Below are 14,671 nucleotides of genomic sequence, written 5' to 3'. Positions count from 1 at the left end.
CTAAGAGGGAGCTGATATAAAGGTGTCCAAAACATCTAAAGAAGGTGTGGGGGAAGGGAGAAATCACCCTTGCCAGGTCTGCCTTCCCAGATGAATGTTCCCTGTCTCCCTAATTAACATTCTGTGTGCAGACAGTGATTTCTCTCGATGAGAATTACTACCGCATAAGCCAAATTCTGTCTTCTAAATTGTAAGATGGTCCAGAGTGCAATGATACTACATCAAAGGATAAGGGAAAAAGCATAATACTTGCTTCCTTAAAATAGGAAAGCATGTACATTGGTATATTTTAATCAAAATTTTTTTTTCGCTTAAATTTTCCATTACAATTTTCTAGTTTGGGATGTAACAGAGAAAAACAGTGATTATCATATATTATAAGTAGATGAGATGATTCCAGTGAAAAGCATTTTTAGAGCTTATTTCTGGATTCTTCAGGAGGAAAGATGTCCTACATAAACATACTAGAAGGATTTTCATGGCATAAGTAATAGTACCTGTTTTCTTCCCTAAGGTCATTTTCCATGGCTTGAGTCTCCCGCCTCAACTTCTGGGATCTTGTGTAGTCTCTCCAGGCCCGCAGGACCTTCAGTTGCAACTTCCAGTCAGACAGGGTCCCAGCTTTCCCCAGCTTAATCCTATGATCAAGAATCAGCTTGTGCCAGGCAGAGAAATACCGTTTTTGACACTGCAATGGAAACATTAGAAAATCAGTACTAGGGTTTCTAATATCTACTATTAAGAACCCTGTCCTCAGATATCCGCCTCACACTTTTTCTAACAAATCTAGGAACTGTTGTCTTGATGGAAGGGGAACAGACAATTGTTTTATGCTCAAATGACAAGAAAGATTCAAGCCATGCAACGAAGGCACTATCAGCCTCATGGCAAACTAAAACATTTAATTCTCATTGTAAGGCACCAGTCCTATGCAGAGCTGGAGTAACTGTCACAACTAAGATCTAAGTTAAGGGGCTTGTTTGAGAGACTTGAAAGGCCTGCTTCCAACAGATCTCCCCTGCCAGGCTGTCTTAGAGTTCAAAATACCATTAACCATTATCACCACTGATGTCCTGCACAAATGAACATGGGAGATCCCACAGGATGGAATGGGGTCTCTGGTCCCTGGGAACAAGATGGCTAAAAACAGCTTCAGCTGGGCTACCACTGACCACGTCAGGGCTTTGGTGAACACTCCTACAGAAGCTAGATACGCGGGCTGCTTGTGTTCTTCCACTATATGTATCTGACAACAAATCAGACAAGGTCTACTGACCCTAAGCATGTCTCCAGAGAAGTACTTACGGTCCTAGGCTAAGAAAATCTCTGCGATCTAGGCCTTGCCTACATCTTCTATCTTCACAGCAAACTTTATGCTCCTACTATATCAAATTACTTTCAGCTCTTGGTCTTATACCAACCACACTGTTCTGTGCTTTTCTATCTATGGTCATAGTAATTTCTCTGTCCTTTTCTGCCCTCTCTCTGCCTATTTCAAGAGTCACCTCTCTCAGGAAGCCCTCCTAATACCAATCACTCTCCCCACATGTAAGTGCCCTTCCACTGTGTTCCCAGAGCAACCTATGCTTTCTTTAGTCAAAATGGTCATCACACTGTGTTATAATCACCTGTTTACCAGTTTCCACGAGACTGTGAGCCTCCAGAAGGAGGGACTGGCAGATCTGAGAGTACCACGTGTGAGGAACACTGAAACACAAAGTAACCTCACAGGAAGTGACTCTGGGAGGTATAGGAGATGCCTGCTGACCAGCTTCGAGAACTTGGTAGCCATATCAGGGTCAGCCCTATTTATTGCTTCTTTCTCTTTAAAAATACTTGTCTTTCACTATTTCAACATTTAGTAAGTTGTGTTTGAATTTGGGAATTCTGAAAAAAGTTGTTTAAGATATAATCTCTATTTTTGAAAGGTTATAGGGAGAGAGAATACATAAATTAAAAGACCAATAACATGAGAGAGCACAGGCTAGACTTAGAAATAGCCCATTTGGCCTGAAATATTTTCTACAAAAGAAACCAATTATATTCCCATTTAGACAAACTACAAAATCTTTAGTATAATTTTCCATTAGGAGAAACCATGGCAGTCTTTAAAAAGCCCTGTTCCCTTTCCATTATGTCAAACGAGGGCACGTTTCCTAGACCTTTGCCTTAGATTCTGTGGAAGGAAAGGAGGGAAGGAGGGAGAGAGCAAGAGAACAGGGAGGAAGGGAGGAATGAATGAAGGGAAATTTGCTGAATATAAGATATGCCTTCAGTCATAACAAGGAAAAGACACACAGCTTCCTGGTTGAGAGGGTATGCTTTCTGCATTATTATTTGCTTATCTATCCCACAAAATACAGCATGGGGAAAAAAAAACAACAGTGTTAACTTGTGCACCATAGTCAAAAGAAAATCTATCTATTTACCAGATTCATTTAAGAGATTCTTAAAAGACTTGATGAAATAGTCTATGTATGGGTAGTTATCTCTAATTTTAACTCCTGGAATATTTCTAATGATTAAATAGTACAAACATAATCCACCTTGACAATAATAGCACTATTAATAGTGTCCTTCTTGGATTTCCACATTTTTTTTCTCTAGTCCAAAGCATTTCACATGTGCTATTTTATTGACTCATAGACCATCATTACAAAATAGAGAGGCTGCAGATATTATGATTTACCTTACCAAGCCAAACTTCAAATAGAGAACGAATAATGACTATATTCACAAAGCAAAGAGTTAGTGGTATACCTAAGGCTAAATCCAAAACATTCAGGCATCCTGATGACCCTAATCTACTAGGCAAAAAGTCTCTTTTAAAGAGGAAGAACAAATTACTTGCTTGTTTTCTGAAAGTTGATATACAACTTACTACAGTAGAAAAGCACTGCTGGAAAATATCTGAATTTAAGAGGGGGAAAATTTGAGTCTGTAAATGCCATAGTCAATATATTTCTTTAAAAATACTTAAGTTTAGACTGTGAGAGCAAAATGATCGGTTTTGAAGGTATATAATTCAGTTTCACTGCACAGAAGTTAATAGCAGCAAAGTGACATACTCATACAGTAACTGCTTTCTTGAAATCAACTTGCCATTGGTTTTTTTTTCCTGCCTACTCAAAAGAGCAATCCCATTTAAATTAAATTAAAAAAATAAAAGTATGAATCAAGAATAGCCACTTAGTTATTCTTGATTCACAGCAAACATTATTTAGGCAAACAGGAGTCCGATAAATGTGCTTGGAGGAAAATACTTGGGAAAGGAAAACATTTTTGGTCCTGTCTTCTCTGGGAGAAGATGCTAGCACTCCACTCCTACTTAGAAGGGACAAGAAGTGGCATAGTTCACAGTCACCATCTATTCACATTTCCTATTACCCTCCCCCAAGTGGCGTCCCTGCAGCGCTCAGGCCTGCTTTTCCTCTTCAGTTCTACACTCGAACTACAGCAGTGCTCTATCCCTTTGCTCTTTGAAACAAGAACTATTATTTAAAACCGCAACTGGTCATTAGAGGAACACCTTCTGCTTAAGCCAGATAACTTAATATTTGAACTAGATGGACAACTAGTCTGACCTTCCTCCGTTTCTTACCTAGTATTTATTTCTGCACCATGTTTTTATTCTGATAGATTCTCAAATACAGTCATGCGTTCTTTTAGTAATTTCTACCATCTCTTTATTATAGTTGTGGTGATAATTAAGGCTTGTTACAGGTAAGTAAAATACTGAAAATCACTGTAGGAAGAACTGCTCCTAAGTACATATTTACAATAATTTTTAAAATAAAATACTAAAAAGTGAAATTTAGAAAGTTTTTAAGTGAAATGCTTTTCTCCTTTCAAAATCAAAATCTTCCATGAGCCATCATTTGGTCATTAAGGATTCCACTCAAGAGAAGAAATGACAGTTCACCCTGCTAAATTTATTACCTGCACTGGAGTTGCCCTCGTTTTGTTGGCAAGAAAAGCTCTTCCCTGAAGTGTAATCACACTGCTGTCACTGGGAATGATTGACGTTAGGTGGAACAGCAATTTGCTATCTAATCTTCATTGTAATTCTAACCCTGTCACTAGAGATGCTTGTTCTGATTAATGAAGTGGGTAACTCATCAAAATTCCTCAGCTATTTCCCTTTTGTCAGAAAGCTCAGTGATAATTGCATCAAAATTCTCAGTCATGGAAAAATAAACAATGAATTGTAAAGAGGACAAAAATGTCAACAAGTTTACAATTTATTTTTGCCGAATGGAACTAACTGTGGTGCAACTGGTGGTCAAGGGGCGCTGGACAAGGACCAAAGGTTGGAGATAAAGGGCCCAGCTGACTCCTGGCTGCTCCCAGACCCAAAGGAACAGACAGATGCTCTAATACTACCCAAGAAAGCCGTCCTCCACTCCTTTTTTCCTTTTTGAGAACCACTACAGCTAGGCAGAAGACCCCACAGATGCTAAGAAGTATTTGATGGGTGGAGAGGAGGATCTTGTTCATGACGAAATGAATGCCCCTGGGAAGAAGCAGCACTGAAAAGCAGTCCCCTATATCCCATCATATCCCTGATTTTCATAATTTTGCCCCAAAGAAAAGAGAGGAAATCACTGTGTCCCCTACCGCCAACCATATACACTCCCATAACTATTATAGATAAATATATTAGGGAAAATACATTCAGTTTTCAGCACACTGTGCTAAGACCTGGACTTGCTGTTGGGTTCCATGGAAAAGCCTAAACTCTGACAACCACTGCAATGTGAAATGGTAACACTGGCTACAGACAAAAAGCTACTTTTGTTATATACTGGAAGCTGTGATGCTCATTTTACTCCTGTATTTATTTTTTTCTCCTTCATTTTTTAAACTTAAAAAAAACCCTCACTCTATTACAGAAATTTCATAAACATACCCAAAAGGAGAACAGAAGAATAAACCCCTCACTCAGCTTCAAAAATTACCAGCATTATGCTGATTTTGTTTCATTTCTCTTCCACTCACTTTTCTTTCCTGGAGTATTTAAAAATAAATTCCAGACATCAGACATTGTATCATTTCACCCATAAATGCATTGATATGTATTACTAACAAAAGGACATGTTGTAAATTCTTCTTAATTCTGCTAAGAAGTTTCAATCAATACTATTGCTGTATTTATCTAATTCTGTTTCACTGCAGAAGTAGCAGAATTTCAGAAAGCAACTGCTTAGTCTCATCATATTAAATTATTAACCAATAAAATGCTCTGGGATCTTTTAAAGAAGAATGACCACAATACAGCCTATAACCTGACTAGGATAGGGCTCCTTTCCCAACAAAGCCTGAACCAATTTCCATGACCTCATGTCTTTAGGGAAGGCAGGACTACTGCTCATCAGCTTCTCTTTCATCTTTCTTTCCCTTCTAGACCTTCTTCCTCCCTCTACAATCTCCACTCTCTGCCCATTCTCCCCACTCCAAGCATGCCCCACAAACATACACTATGCCAAAGGTACAGCTGACCTCAGAATATATTAGACAAATGCTGGATTCACCTCTAGGGGTCTCTGACAGTAAGGCGATGATGTGATGTCATTTGTTCCTCACCCATATGGTTCTTAAGATCCGTATAAATATTCACCTGAAATTTCTAGTGTTTAGGGGAAAAGATACTCTACTCTGCATAATTTTAGAGAATGGGCTTCACTTATGCCAAAGGCTCTTTTCTTAACTTTTTAAAAGCAGAATTTAATCAGTACTTTTTCCAGAAGACAAAAAAAAGAAAATCAGATACTTTTGAATTAGAACCTCTGGGATCAAAATGGTGTTTTGAAAAGCAAAACACTCTTGCAATGTTTTGGTAAACTGGCTCTCGATGTCCCTTCTGTGATAATGGAAAACCCGGGTTACTCACAGGGTAAGGAAGAGTACAATAACAAACTAAACAACCTCTTTACCAACATCAACAAAATTTTATTTGGAAATTTTCCACAGAGTGGCTGTATGAAGTTATAGATAATAATGCACCAAAGCCCTCCTAAAATGCACAGCACACAATGTCCTTGGCAATATGTTTAGAGGGGAGAGTTACATGAATCCCAATATTCTTCGTGTGTGTGCCCAACACTTCTCTTACTCTGCAGTTTTATTTGCAAAGAGGTTTTTCCTTCATTTTCTTACCCATACGTAAGACAACACTGCTGAGACGATAGCAGCAACTGCTATGTTTCAGCTCAGGAATGGTTGTGTTTCAGTGCTATGTAGGCAGTCCTGCTAAAACTAAGATTTTTGGGGAGGAATCAGGCTGTATAAATGAGGTTCTTAACTACAGTTTTCAACACCTTGAAAGAAAGAAAAAAAAAAAAATGCAGGCTTCTCTTCTATGGATTCCCACATTCCCTCAGTTTAGTTCAGGGCAGCCTCCTGGAAGGCACTATGCCACAAGCATAACATCAACAATGCCTCCTTTGGGTCATTATTATCTTATCCTCTAACAGAGGTAGTAAACAAGCAACTCAAAACCTTCCCCCCCTAGAATTAAGATTTAGTTAGTGTCAACGCATCTTTCTTTGCTTTCAACTTTTATAAGCAGGAAAGAACATAGATTTTTTTATCTGAAGAAAACATAAAATGTATTTCAGAATAGGGTGAGAATTAAGAAGGCCACTTTCCAAACAGTATAAGAATTTCATACTTAATCCCTTGTTGTTTCTGCTAATTAGCACTGACATGTGGATTGCTGAATCTCCCCAAGAGATTTCACTGCAAGATCAAAGAGAAAGTAGGATAGGATGGAAGTAGAAAGTTTCTATATAAAAATAAGTGTTTTTGACAAAATAAAGAGACCTGGCAATGAAATGAGTGGGAAAGAGGCATGAACAGTGCTGCACCTGAACTTGTGTTTTGGTAAGAGAGCCTGCTCTGTTTCTCTCAGAAAGTCTCCTATTAAATAATGTGGCCCACGCATAGCACAGGGAGATCAGCTTGGTGCTTTGTGACCACCTAGAGGGGTGGGAAGGAGGGAGACACAGGAGGGAAGAGATATGGGGACATATGTATAACTGATTCACTTTGTTATAAAGTAGAAACTAACACACTATTGTAAAGCAATTATACTCCAATAAAGATGTTTAAAAATAAATAAATAAATTTCTGACCCACACACTCAAAAAAATAATGTGGCCCAAATGTGATGTTAAGAAGTTGTTTGGCAGAACAAACCCAGAGTCAAAGCACAAAGAATACAGGACCTAAAAGGGCCTGAACTAGAGCAACCCTTAGAAACAGATTCTTTGAAGTCTTCCTGCGAATTATATAGTTTGCCATTGGGTTTGTGCCAGTGAACCATTCTGAGGGTGCTGACAGGAGTTTCCTGCTATCTAACTGCTCACTGCAAGCCAGGTAGGCATTTTCCCGCTTTTTATTCTGTGGTCATATTTAGGCTGCTGAGTATCCAAGTTTCATCACCCAAGGGCAGCTTCAGCTCCTTCACAGCCAGGCTAGGAATGTGGACTGGGACCAAGATAATACTAATTATTATAATAAGTATTATTATTATAATAATAAGTTTTTCCTTCTAGAAGAATTTAAATGAATACATGGAGACAAGAAGGGAAATACAAAATCATCATTAGACAAATATCACATTAGTTATTGTTACAGGCAAGACCCATCAATGAATGCTAAAATTAATAGGTGAAAGTTTACAGATAAACAGAATATTTGCATAGTTTCACAATATTTCCTCTAAGACATTTATGAATTACAAAGGGAAAAATAGTAACTTTACAGTGGAGAAACCCAGCAGACACAATCTTAAGTGATCCAAGTTAACATCAACAATAATAAGACTTATTAACGTCATGTGGAATTCCCTGGCAGTCCAGTGGTTAGGACTCCGCGCTCTCAATGCCAAGAGCCTGGGTTCAACCACTGGTCAGGGAACTAAGATACCACAAGCCGCATGGCATGGCCACCAAAAAACAAAAACAAAAAACAGAGATTGGCTCAAGATGGTGGAATAGAAGGACTCCCTCTTGCGAGAGCACTGGAATCACAACTAACTGCTGAACAATCATCAACAGGAAGAACTGGAACTCAATAAAAAAGATACCCCACATCCAAAGACAAAGAAGAAGCCACAGTGAGATGGTAAGAGGGTCACAATCACAATAAAATCAAATCCCATAACTGCTGGGTGGGTGACTGACAAACTGGAGAACACTTATACCACAGAAATCCACCCACTGGAGTGAAGGTTCTGAGCCCCACGTCAGGCTTCCCAACCTGGGGGTCCGGCAGCGGGAGGAGGAATTCCGAGAGAATCAGACTTTGAAGGCTAGCAGGATTTCATTGCAGGACTTTGACAGGACTGGGGGAAACAGAGACTCCACTCTTGGAGGGCACACACAAAGTAGTGTGCACATCCAGAACCAGGGGAAAGAGCAGTGATCCCACTGGAGACTGAACCAGACCTACCTGCTGGTGTTGGAGGGTCTCCTGCAGAGGTCAGAGGTGGCTGTGGCTCACTGTGAGGACCAGGACACTGGCAATAGAGGTTCTGGGAAGTACTCCATGGCGTGACCCTCCCAGAGTCTGCCATTAGCCCCACCAAAGAGCCGGGTAGGCTCTGATGTTGGGTCGCCTCAGGCCAAACAACCAACGGGGAGGGACCCCAGCCCCACCCATCAGCACACAAGTGGATTAAAGTTTTACTGAGCTCTGCCCACCAGAGCAACACCCAGCTCTACCCTCCCATCAGAAAGCTTGCAGAAGCCTCTTAGATAGCCCATCCACCAGAGGGCAGACAGCAGAAGCAAGAAGAACTACAATCCTGCAGGCTGTGGAAAGAAAACCACATTCACAGAAAGATAGACAAGATGAAAAGGCAAAGGGCTATGTACAAGATGAAGGAACAAGATAAATGCCAGAAAGACAACTAAATGAAGTGGAGATAGGCAACCTTCCAGAAAAAGAATTCAGAATAATGATAGTGAAGATGATCCAGGACCTCGGAAAAAGAATGGAGGCAAAGATTGGGAAGATGCAAGAAATGTTTAACGAAGACGTAGAAGAATTAAAGAACAACCACCTAGAAGAATTAAAGAACAAACAAACAGAGATGAACAATATAATAACTGAAATGAAAAATACACGAGAAGGAATCAATAGCAGAATAACTGAGGCAGAAGAAAGGATAAGTGACCTGGAAGACAGAATGGTGGAATTCACAGCTGCAGAACAGAAGAAAGAAAAAAGAATGAAAAGAAATGAAGACAGTCTAAGGGATCTCTGGGACAACATTAAATGCAATAACATTCTCATTATAGGGGTCCCAGAAGGAGAAGAGAGAGAGAAAGGACCCGAGAAAATATTTGAAGAGATTATAGTCAAAGACTTCCCTAACATGGGAAAGGAAAAAGCCACCCAAGTCCAGGAAGTGCAGAGAGTCCCAAGCAGGATAAACCCAAGGAGGAACATGCCGAGACACATAGTAATCAAACTGACAAAAATTAAAGACAAAGAAAAATTATTGAAAGCAACAAGGGAAAAATGACAAATAACATACAAGGGAACTCGAATAAGGTTAACAGCTGATTTCTGAGCAGAAGCTCTACAAGCCAGAAGGGAATGGCATGATACACTTAAAGTAATGAAAGGGAAGAACCTACAACCAAGATTACTCTACCCAGCAACGATCTCATTCAGATTTGATAGAGAATTTTTTTTTTTACAGCAACCAAAAGCTAAGAGAATTCAGCACCACCAAACCAGCTCTACAACAAATGCTAAAGGAACTTCTCTAAGTGGGAAGCACAAGAGAAGAAAAGGACCTACAAAAACAAACCCAAAACTGTTAAGAGAATGTTCATAGGAACATACATATTGATCAGTACTTTAAAAGTGAATGGATTAAATACTCCAACCAAAAGACACAGGCTTGCTGAATGGATACAAAAACAAGACCCATATATGTCCTGTCTACAGGAGACCCACTTCAGACCTAGGGACACATACAGACTAAAAGTGAGGGGACGGAAAAAGATATTCCATGTAAATGGAAATCAAAAGAAAGCTGGAGTAGCAATACTCATATCAGATAAAATAGACTTTAAAATAAAGAATGTTACAAGAGACAAGGAAGGACACTACATAATGATCAAGGGATCAATCCAAGAAGAAGATGTAACAATTATAAATATATATGCACCCAACACAGGAGCACCTCAATCCATAAGGCAACTGCTAACAGCTGTAAAAGAGGAAATTGACAGTAACACAATAATAGTGGGGGACTTTAACACCTCACCTACATCAATGGACAGATCATCCAAAATGAAAATAAATAAGGAAACAGAAGCTTTAAATGACACAATAGACCAGAGAGATTTAATTGATATTTATAGGACATTTCATCCAAAAACGGCAGATTACCCTTTCTTCTCGAGTGCGCATGGAACATTCTCCAGGATAGATCACATCTTGGGTCACCAATCAAGCCTCAGTAAATTCAAGAAAATTGAAATCATACCAAGCATCTTTTCAGACAACAACGCTATGAGATTAGAAATCAATTACAGGGAAAAAACCATAAAAAACACAAACACATGGAGGCTAAACAATATGTTACTAAATAACTAAGAGATCACTGAAGAAATCAAAGAGGAAATCAAAAAAAACCTAGAGACATATTACAATGAAAACATGACAATCCAAAGCCTATGAGATGCAGCAAAAGCAGTTCTAAGAGGGAAGTTTATAGCAATACAAGTTTACCTCAAGAAACAAGAAACATCTCAAATAAACACTCTAACCTTACACCTAAAGGAACTAGAGAAAGAAGAACAAACAAAACCCAAAGTTAGTAGAAGGAAAGAAATCATAAAGATCAGAGCAGAAATAAATGAAATAGAAACAAAGAAAACAATAGCAAAGATCAATAAAACTAAAAGCTGCTTCTTTGAGAAGATAAACAGAATTGAGAAACCATTAGCCAGACTCATCAAGAAAAAGAGGGAGAGGAATCAAATCAATAAAATTAGAAATGAAAAAGAAGTTACAACAGACACTGCAGAAATACAAAGCATCCTAAGGGACTACTACAAGCAACTCTATGGCAATAAAATGGACAACCTGGAAGAAATGGACAAATTCTTAGAAAGGTATAACCCTCCAAGACTGAACCAGGAAGAAATAGAAAATATGAACAGACCAATCACAAGTAATGAAATTGAAACTGTGATTAAAAATCTCCAACAAACAAAAGCCCAGGACCAGATGGTTTCACAGGTGACTTCTATCAAACATTTAGAGAAGAGCTAACACCCATCCTTCTCAAACTCTTCCAAAAAATTGCAGAGGAAGGAACACTCCTTAACTCATTCTACGAGGCCACCATCACCCTGATACCAAAACCAGACAAAGATACTACAAAAAAAGAAAATTACAGACCAATATCACTGATGAATATAGATGTAAAAATCCTCAACAAAATACTAGCAAACAGAATCCAACAACACATTAAAAGGATCATAAGCCATGATCAAGTGGGTTTTATCCTAGTGATGCAAGGATTCTTCAATATACACAAATCAATCAATGTGATACACCATAGTAACAAACTGAAGAATAAAAACCATATGATCATCTCAATAGATGCAGAAAAAGCTTTTGACAAAATTCAACACCCATTTATGATAGAAACTCCAGAAAGTGGGCACAGAGGGAACCTACGTCAACATAATAAAGGCCATATATTACAAACCCACAGCAAATATCATTCTCAATATGAAAATCTGAAAGCATTTCCTCTAAGATCAGGAACAAGACAAGGATGTCCACTCTTGCCACTATTATTCAACATAGTTTTGGAAGTCCTAGCCACGGCAATCAGAGAAGGAAAAGAAATAAAAGGAATACAAATTGGAAAAGAAGAAGTAAAACTGTCACCATTTGCAGATGACATGATACTATACATAGAGAATCCTAAAGATGCTACCAGAAAACTACTAGAGCTAATCAATGAATTTGGTAAAGTTGCAGGATACACAATTAATGCACAGAAATCTCTTACATTCCTATACACTAATGATGAAAAATCTGAAAGAGAAAGTAAGGAAACACTCCCATTTAGCACTGCAACAAAAAGAATAAAATACCTAGGAATAAACCTACCTAGGGAGACAAAAGACCTGTATGCAGAAAACTATAAGACACTGATGAAAGAAATTAAAGATGATACCAACAGATGGAGAGATATACCATGTTCTTGGATTGGAAGAATCAATATTGTGAAGATGACTATACTACCCAAAGCAATCTACAGATTCAGTGCAATCCCTATAAAATTACCAATGGCATTTTATACAGAACTAGAACAAAAAGTCTTAAAATTTGTATGGAGACACAAAAGACCCCGAATAGCCAAAGCAGTCTTGAGGGAAAAAAACGGAGCTGGAGGAATCAGACTCTCTGACTTCAGACTATACTACAAAGCTACAGTAATCAAGAAAATATGGTACTTGCACAAAAACAGAAATATAGATCAATGGAACAGGATAGAAAGCCCAGAGATAAACCCACGCATCTATGGTCAACTAATCTATGACAAAGGAGGCAAGGATATACAATGGAGAAAAGACAGTCTCTTCAATAAGTGGTGCTGGGAAAACTGGACAGCTACATGTAAAAGAATGAGATTAGAACACTTCCTAATACCATACACAAAAATAAACTCAAAGTGGATTAGAGACCTATGTTTAAGGCCAGACACTATAAAACTCTTGGAGGAAAACATAGGAAGAACATTCTTTGACATAAATCACAGCAAGATTTTTTTTGATCCACCTCCTAGAGTAATGGAAATAAAAACAAAAATAAACAAATGGGACCTAATGAAACTTAAAAGCTTTTGCAAAGCAAAGGAAACCATAAACAAGACGAAAAGACAACCCTCAGGGGCTTCCTTGGTGGCGCAGTGGTTGGGAGTCTGCCTGCCAATGCAGGGGACACGGGTTCGAGCCCTGGTCCGAGAAGATCCCACATGCCACGGAGCAACAAAGCCCGTGAGCCACAACTACTGAGCCCACGTGCCGCAATTACTGAAGCCTGTGCGCCTAGAGTCCGTGCTCTGCAACAAGAGGGGCCACTGCGGTGAGAAGCCCATGCACTGCAACAAAGAGTAGCCCCTGCTCTCTGCAACTAGAGAAAAGCCCACATGCAGCAAGGAAGAACCAACACAGCCAATAAATAAATAAATTAAAAAAAAAAAAAGACAACCCTCAGAATGAGAGAAAATATTTGCAAATGAATCAACAGACAAAGGATTAATCTCCAAAATATATAAAGTTCATGCAGCTCAATATTAAAGAAAGAAACTACCCAATCCAAAAATGGGCAGAAGACCTAAATAGGCATTTCTCCAAAGAAGACATACAGAATGCCAGGAAGCACATAAAAAGCTTCTCAACATCAGTAATTATTAGAGAAATTCAAATCAAAACTACAATGAGATATCACCTCACACCAGTTAGAATGGGCATCATCAGGAAATCTACAAACAACAAATGCTGGAGAGGGTGTGGAGAAAAGGGAACCCTCTTGCACTGTTGGTGGGAATGTAAATTGATGCAGCCACTATGGAGAACAGTATGGAGGTTCCTTAAAAAACTAAAAACAGAATTACCATATGACCCAGCAATCCCACTACTGGGAATATACCCAGAGAAAACCATAATTCAAAAAGACACATGCAATGTTCATTGCAGCGCTATTTACAATAGCCAGATCATGGAAGCAACCTAAATGCCCATCAACAGACGAATGGATAAAGAAGATGTGGTACATATATACAATGGAATATTACTCAGCCATAAAAATGAACGAAATTGGGTCATTTGTAGAGACGTGGATGGATCTAGAGACTGTTGTACAGAGTGAAGTAAGCCAAAAAGAGAAAAACAAATATCGTATATTAACACATATATGTGGAACCTAGAGAAATGGTACAGGTGAACCGGTTTGCAGGGCAGAAATTGAGACATAGATGTAGAGAACAAACGTATGGACACCAAGGGGGGAAAACGGCGGGGGGTTGGGGGGTGGTGGTGTGATGAATTGGGAGATTGGGATTGACATATATACACTCATATGTATAAAATGGATAACTAATAAGAACCTGCTGTATAAAAAAATAAATAAAATAAAATTCAAAAATTAAAAAAGAAAAAACAACAAAAGAAACCATTAAGTATACCTGATATTATAGTGTCAGGGGTACAGCATCACTTCTTGTAGTATTCTTACTAGTAATGCATAATCTCAATCTAAACCGAAGAGAACATCGGAAAACCCCAAATTGAGAGACATTCTACAAAATACCTGATCGGTACTCTTCAAAACTGTCAAGGTCATAAAAGAAAAGCGAAGATTGAGGAACTATTACAAACTGAAGGAGACTAAGGAGACACGACAAGCAAATGCAGCATGAAATTACAGATCAAGTCCTGAAACAGAAAAAAGACCTTAGAGGAAAAATAGGTGACATTCTAATAAGTCTTGTTAATTGTACTTAATGGTATTTTACCAATGTTAATTTCCTAGTTTTGATAATTAAACTATGGTTATGTAAGATGTTAACATTGAGGAGAGCTGGGTGAAGGGTATTCAGGAACTCCATGTACTATTTTTTGCCATT

At 38.6% G+C, this 14,671-nt stretch overlaps 1 protein-coding gene across 7 annotated transcripts in view; it reads right to left on the bottom strand.

Annotated features, from left to right (window-relative positions):
• CCDC191 (coiled-coil domain containing 191) overlaps positions 1-14,671 on the bottom strand; it is a 100,267-nt gene that overhangs the window by 58,529 nt on the left and 27,067 nt on the right. For all 7 annotated transcript variants that reach the window (XM_067738849.1, XM_067738850.1, XM_067738851.1 and 4 more), the window contains exon 8: positions 498-688. In XM_067738849.1, coding sequence (XP_067594950.1) covers positions 498-688 — 191 coding nt within the window. The remainder of the gene's footprint in view (positions 1-497; positions 689-14,671) is intronic.

Source organism: Pseudorca crassidens, chromosome 5 (assembly GCF_039906515.1).
Source record: "Pseudorca crassidens isolate mPseCra1 chromosome 5, mPseCra1.hap1, whole genome shotgun sequence".
In the NCBI taxonomy this organism is placed as follows: domain Eukaryota; kingdom Metazoa; phylum Chordata; class Mammalia; order Artiodactyla; family Delphinidae; genus Pseudorca; species Pseudorca crassidens.
The sequence above is the reverse complement of the archived record's forward strand: the minus strand, read 5'-3'. Positions and strand labels throughout refer to the sequence as shown.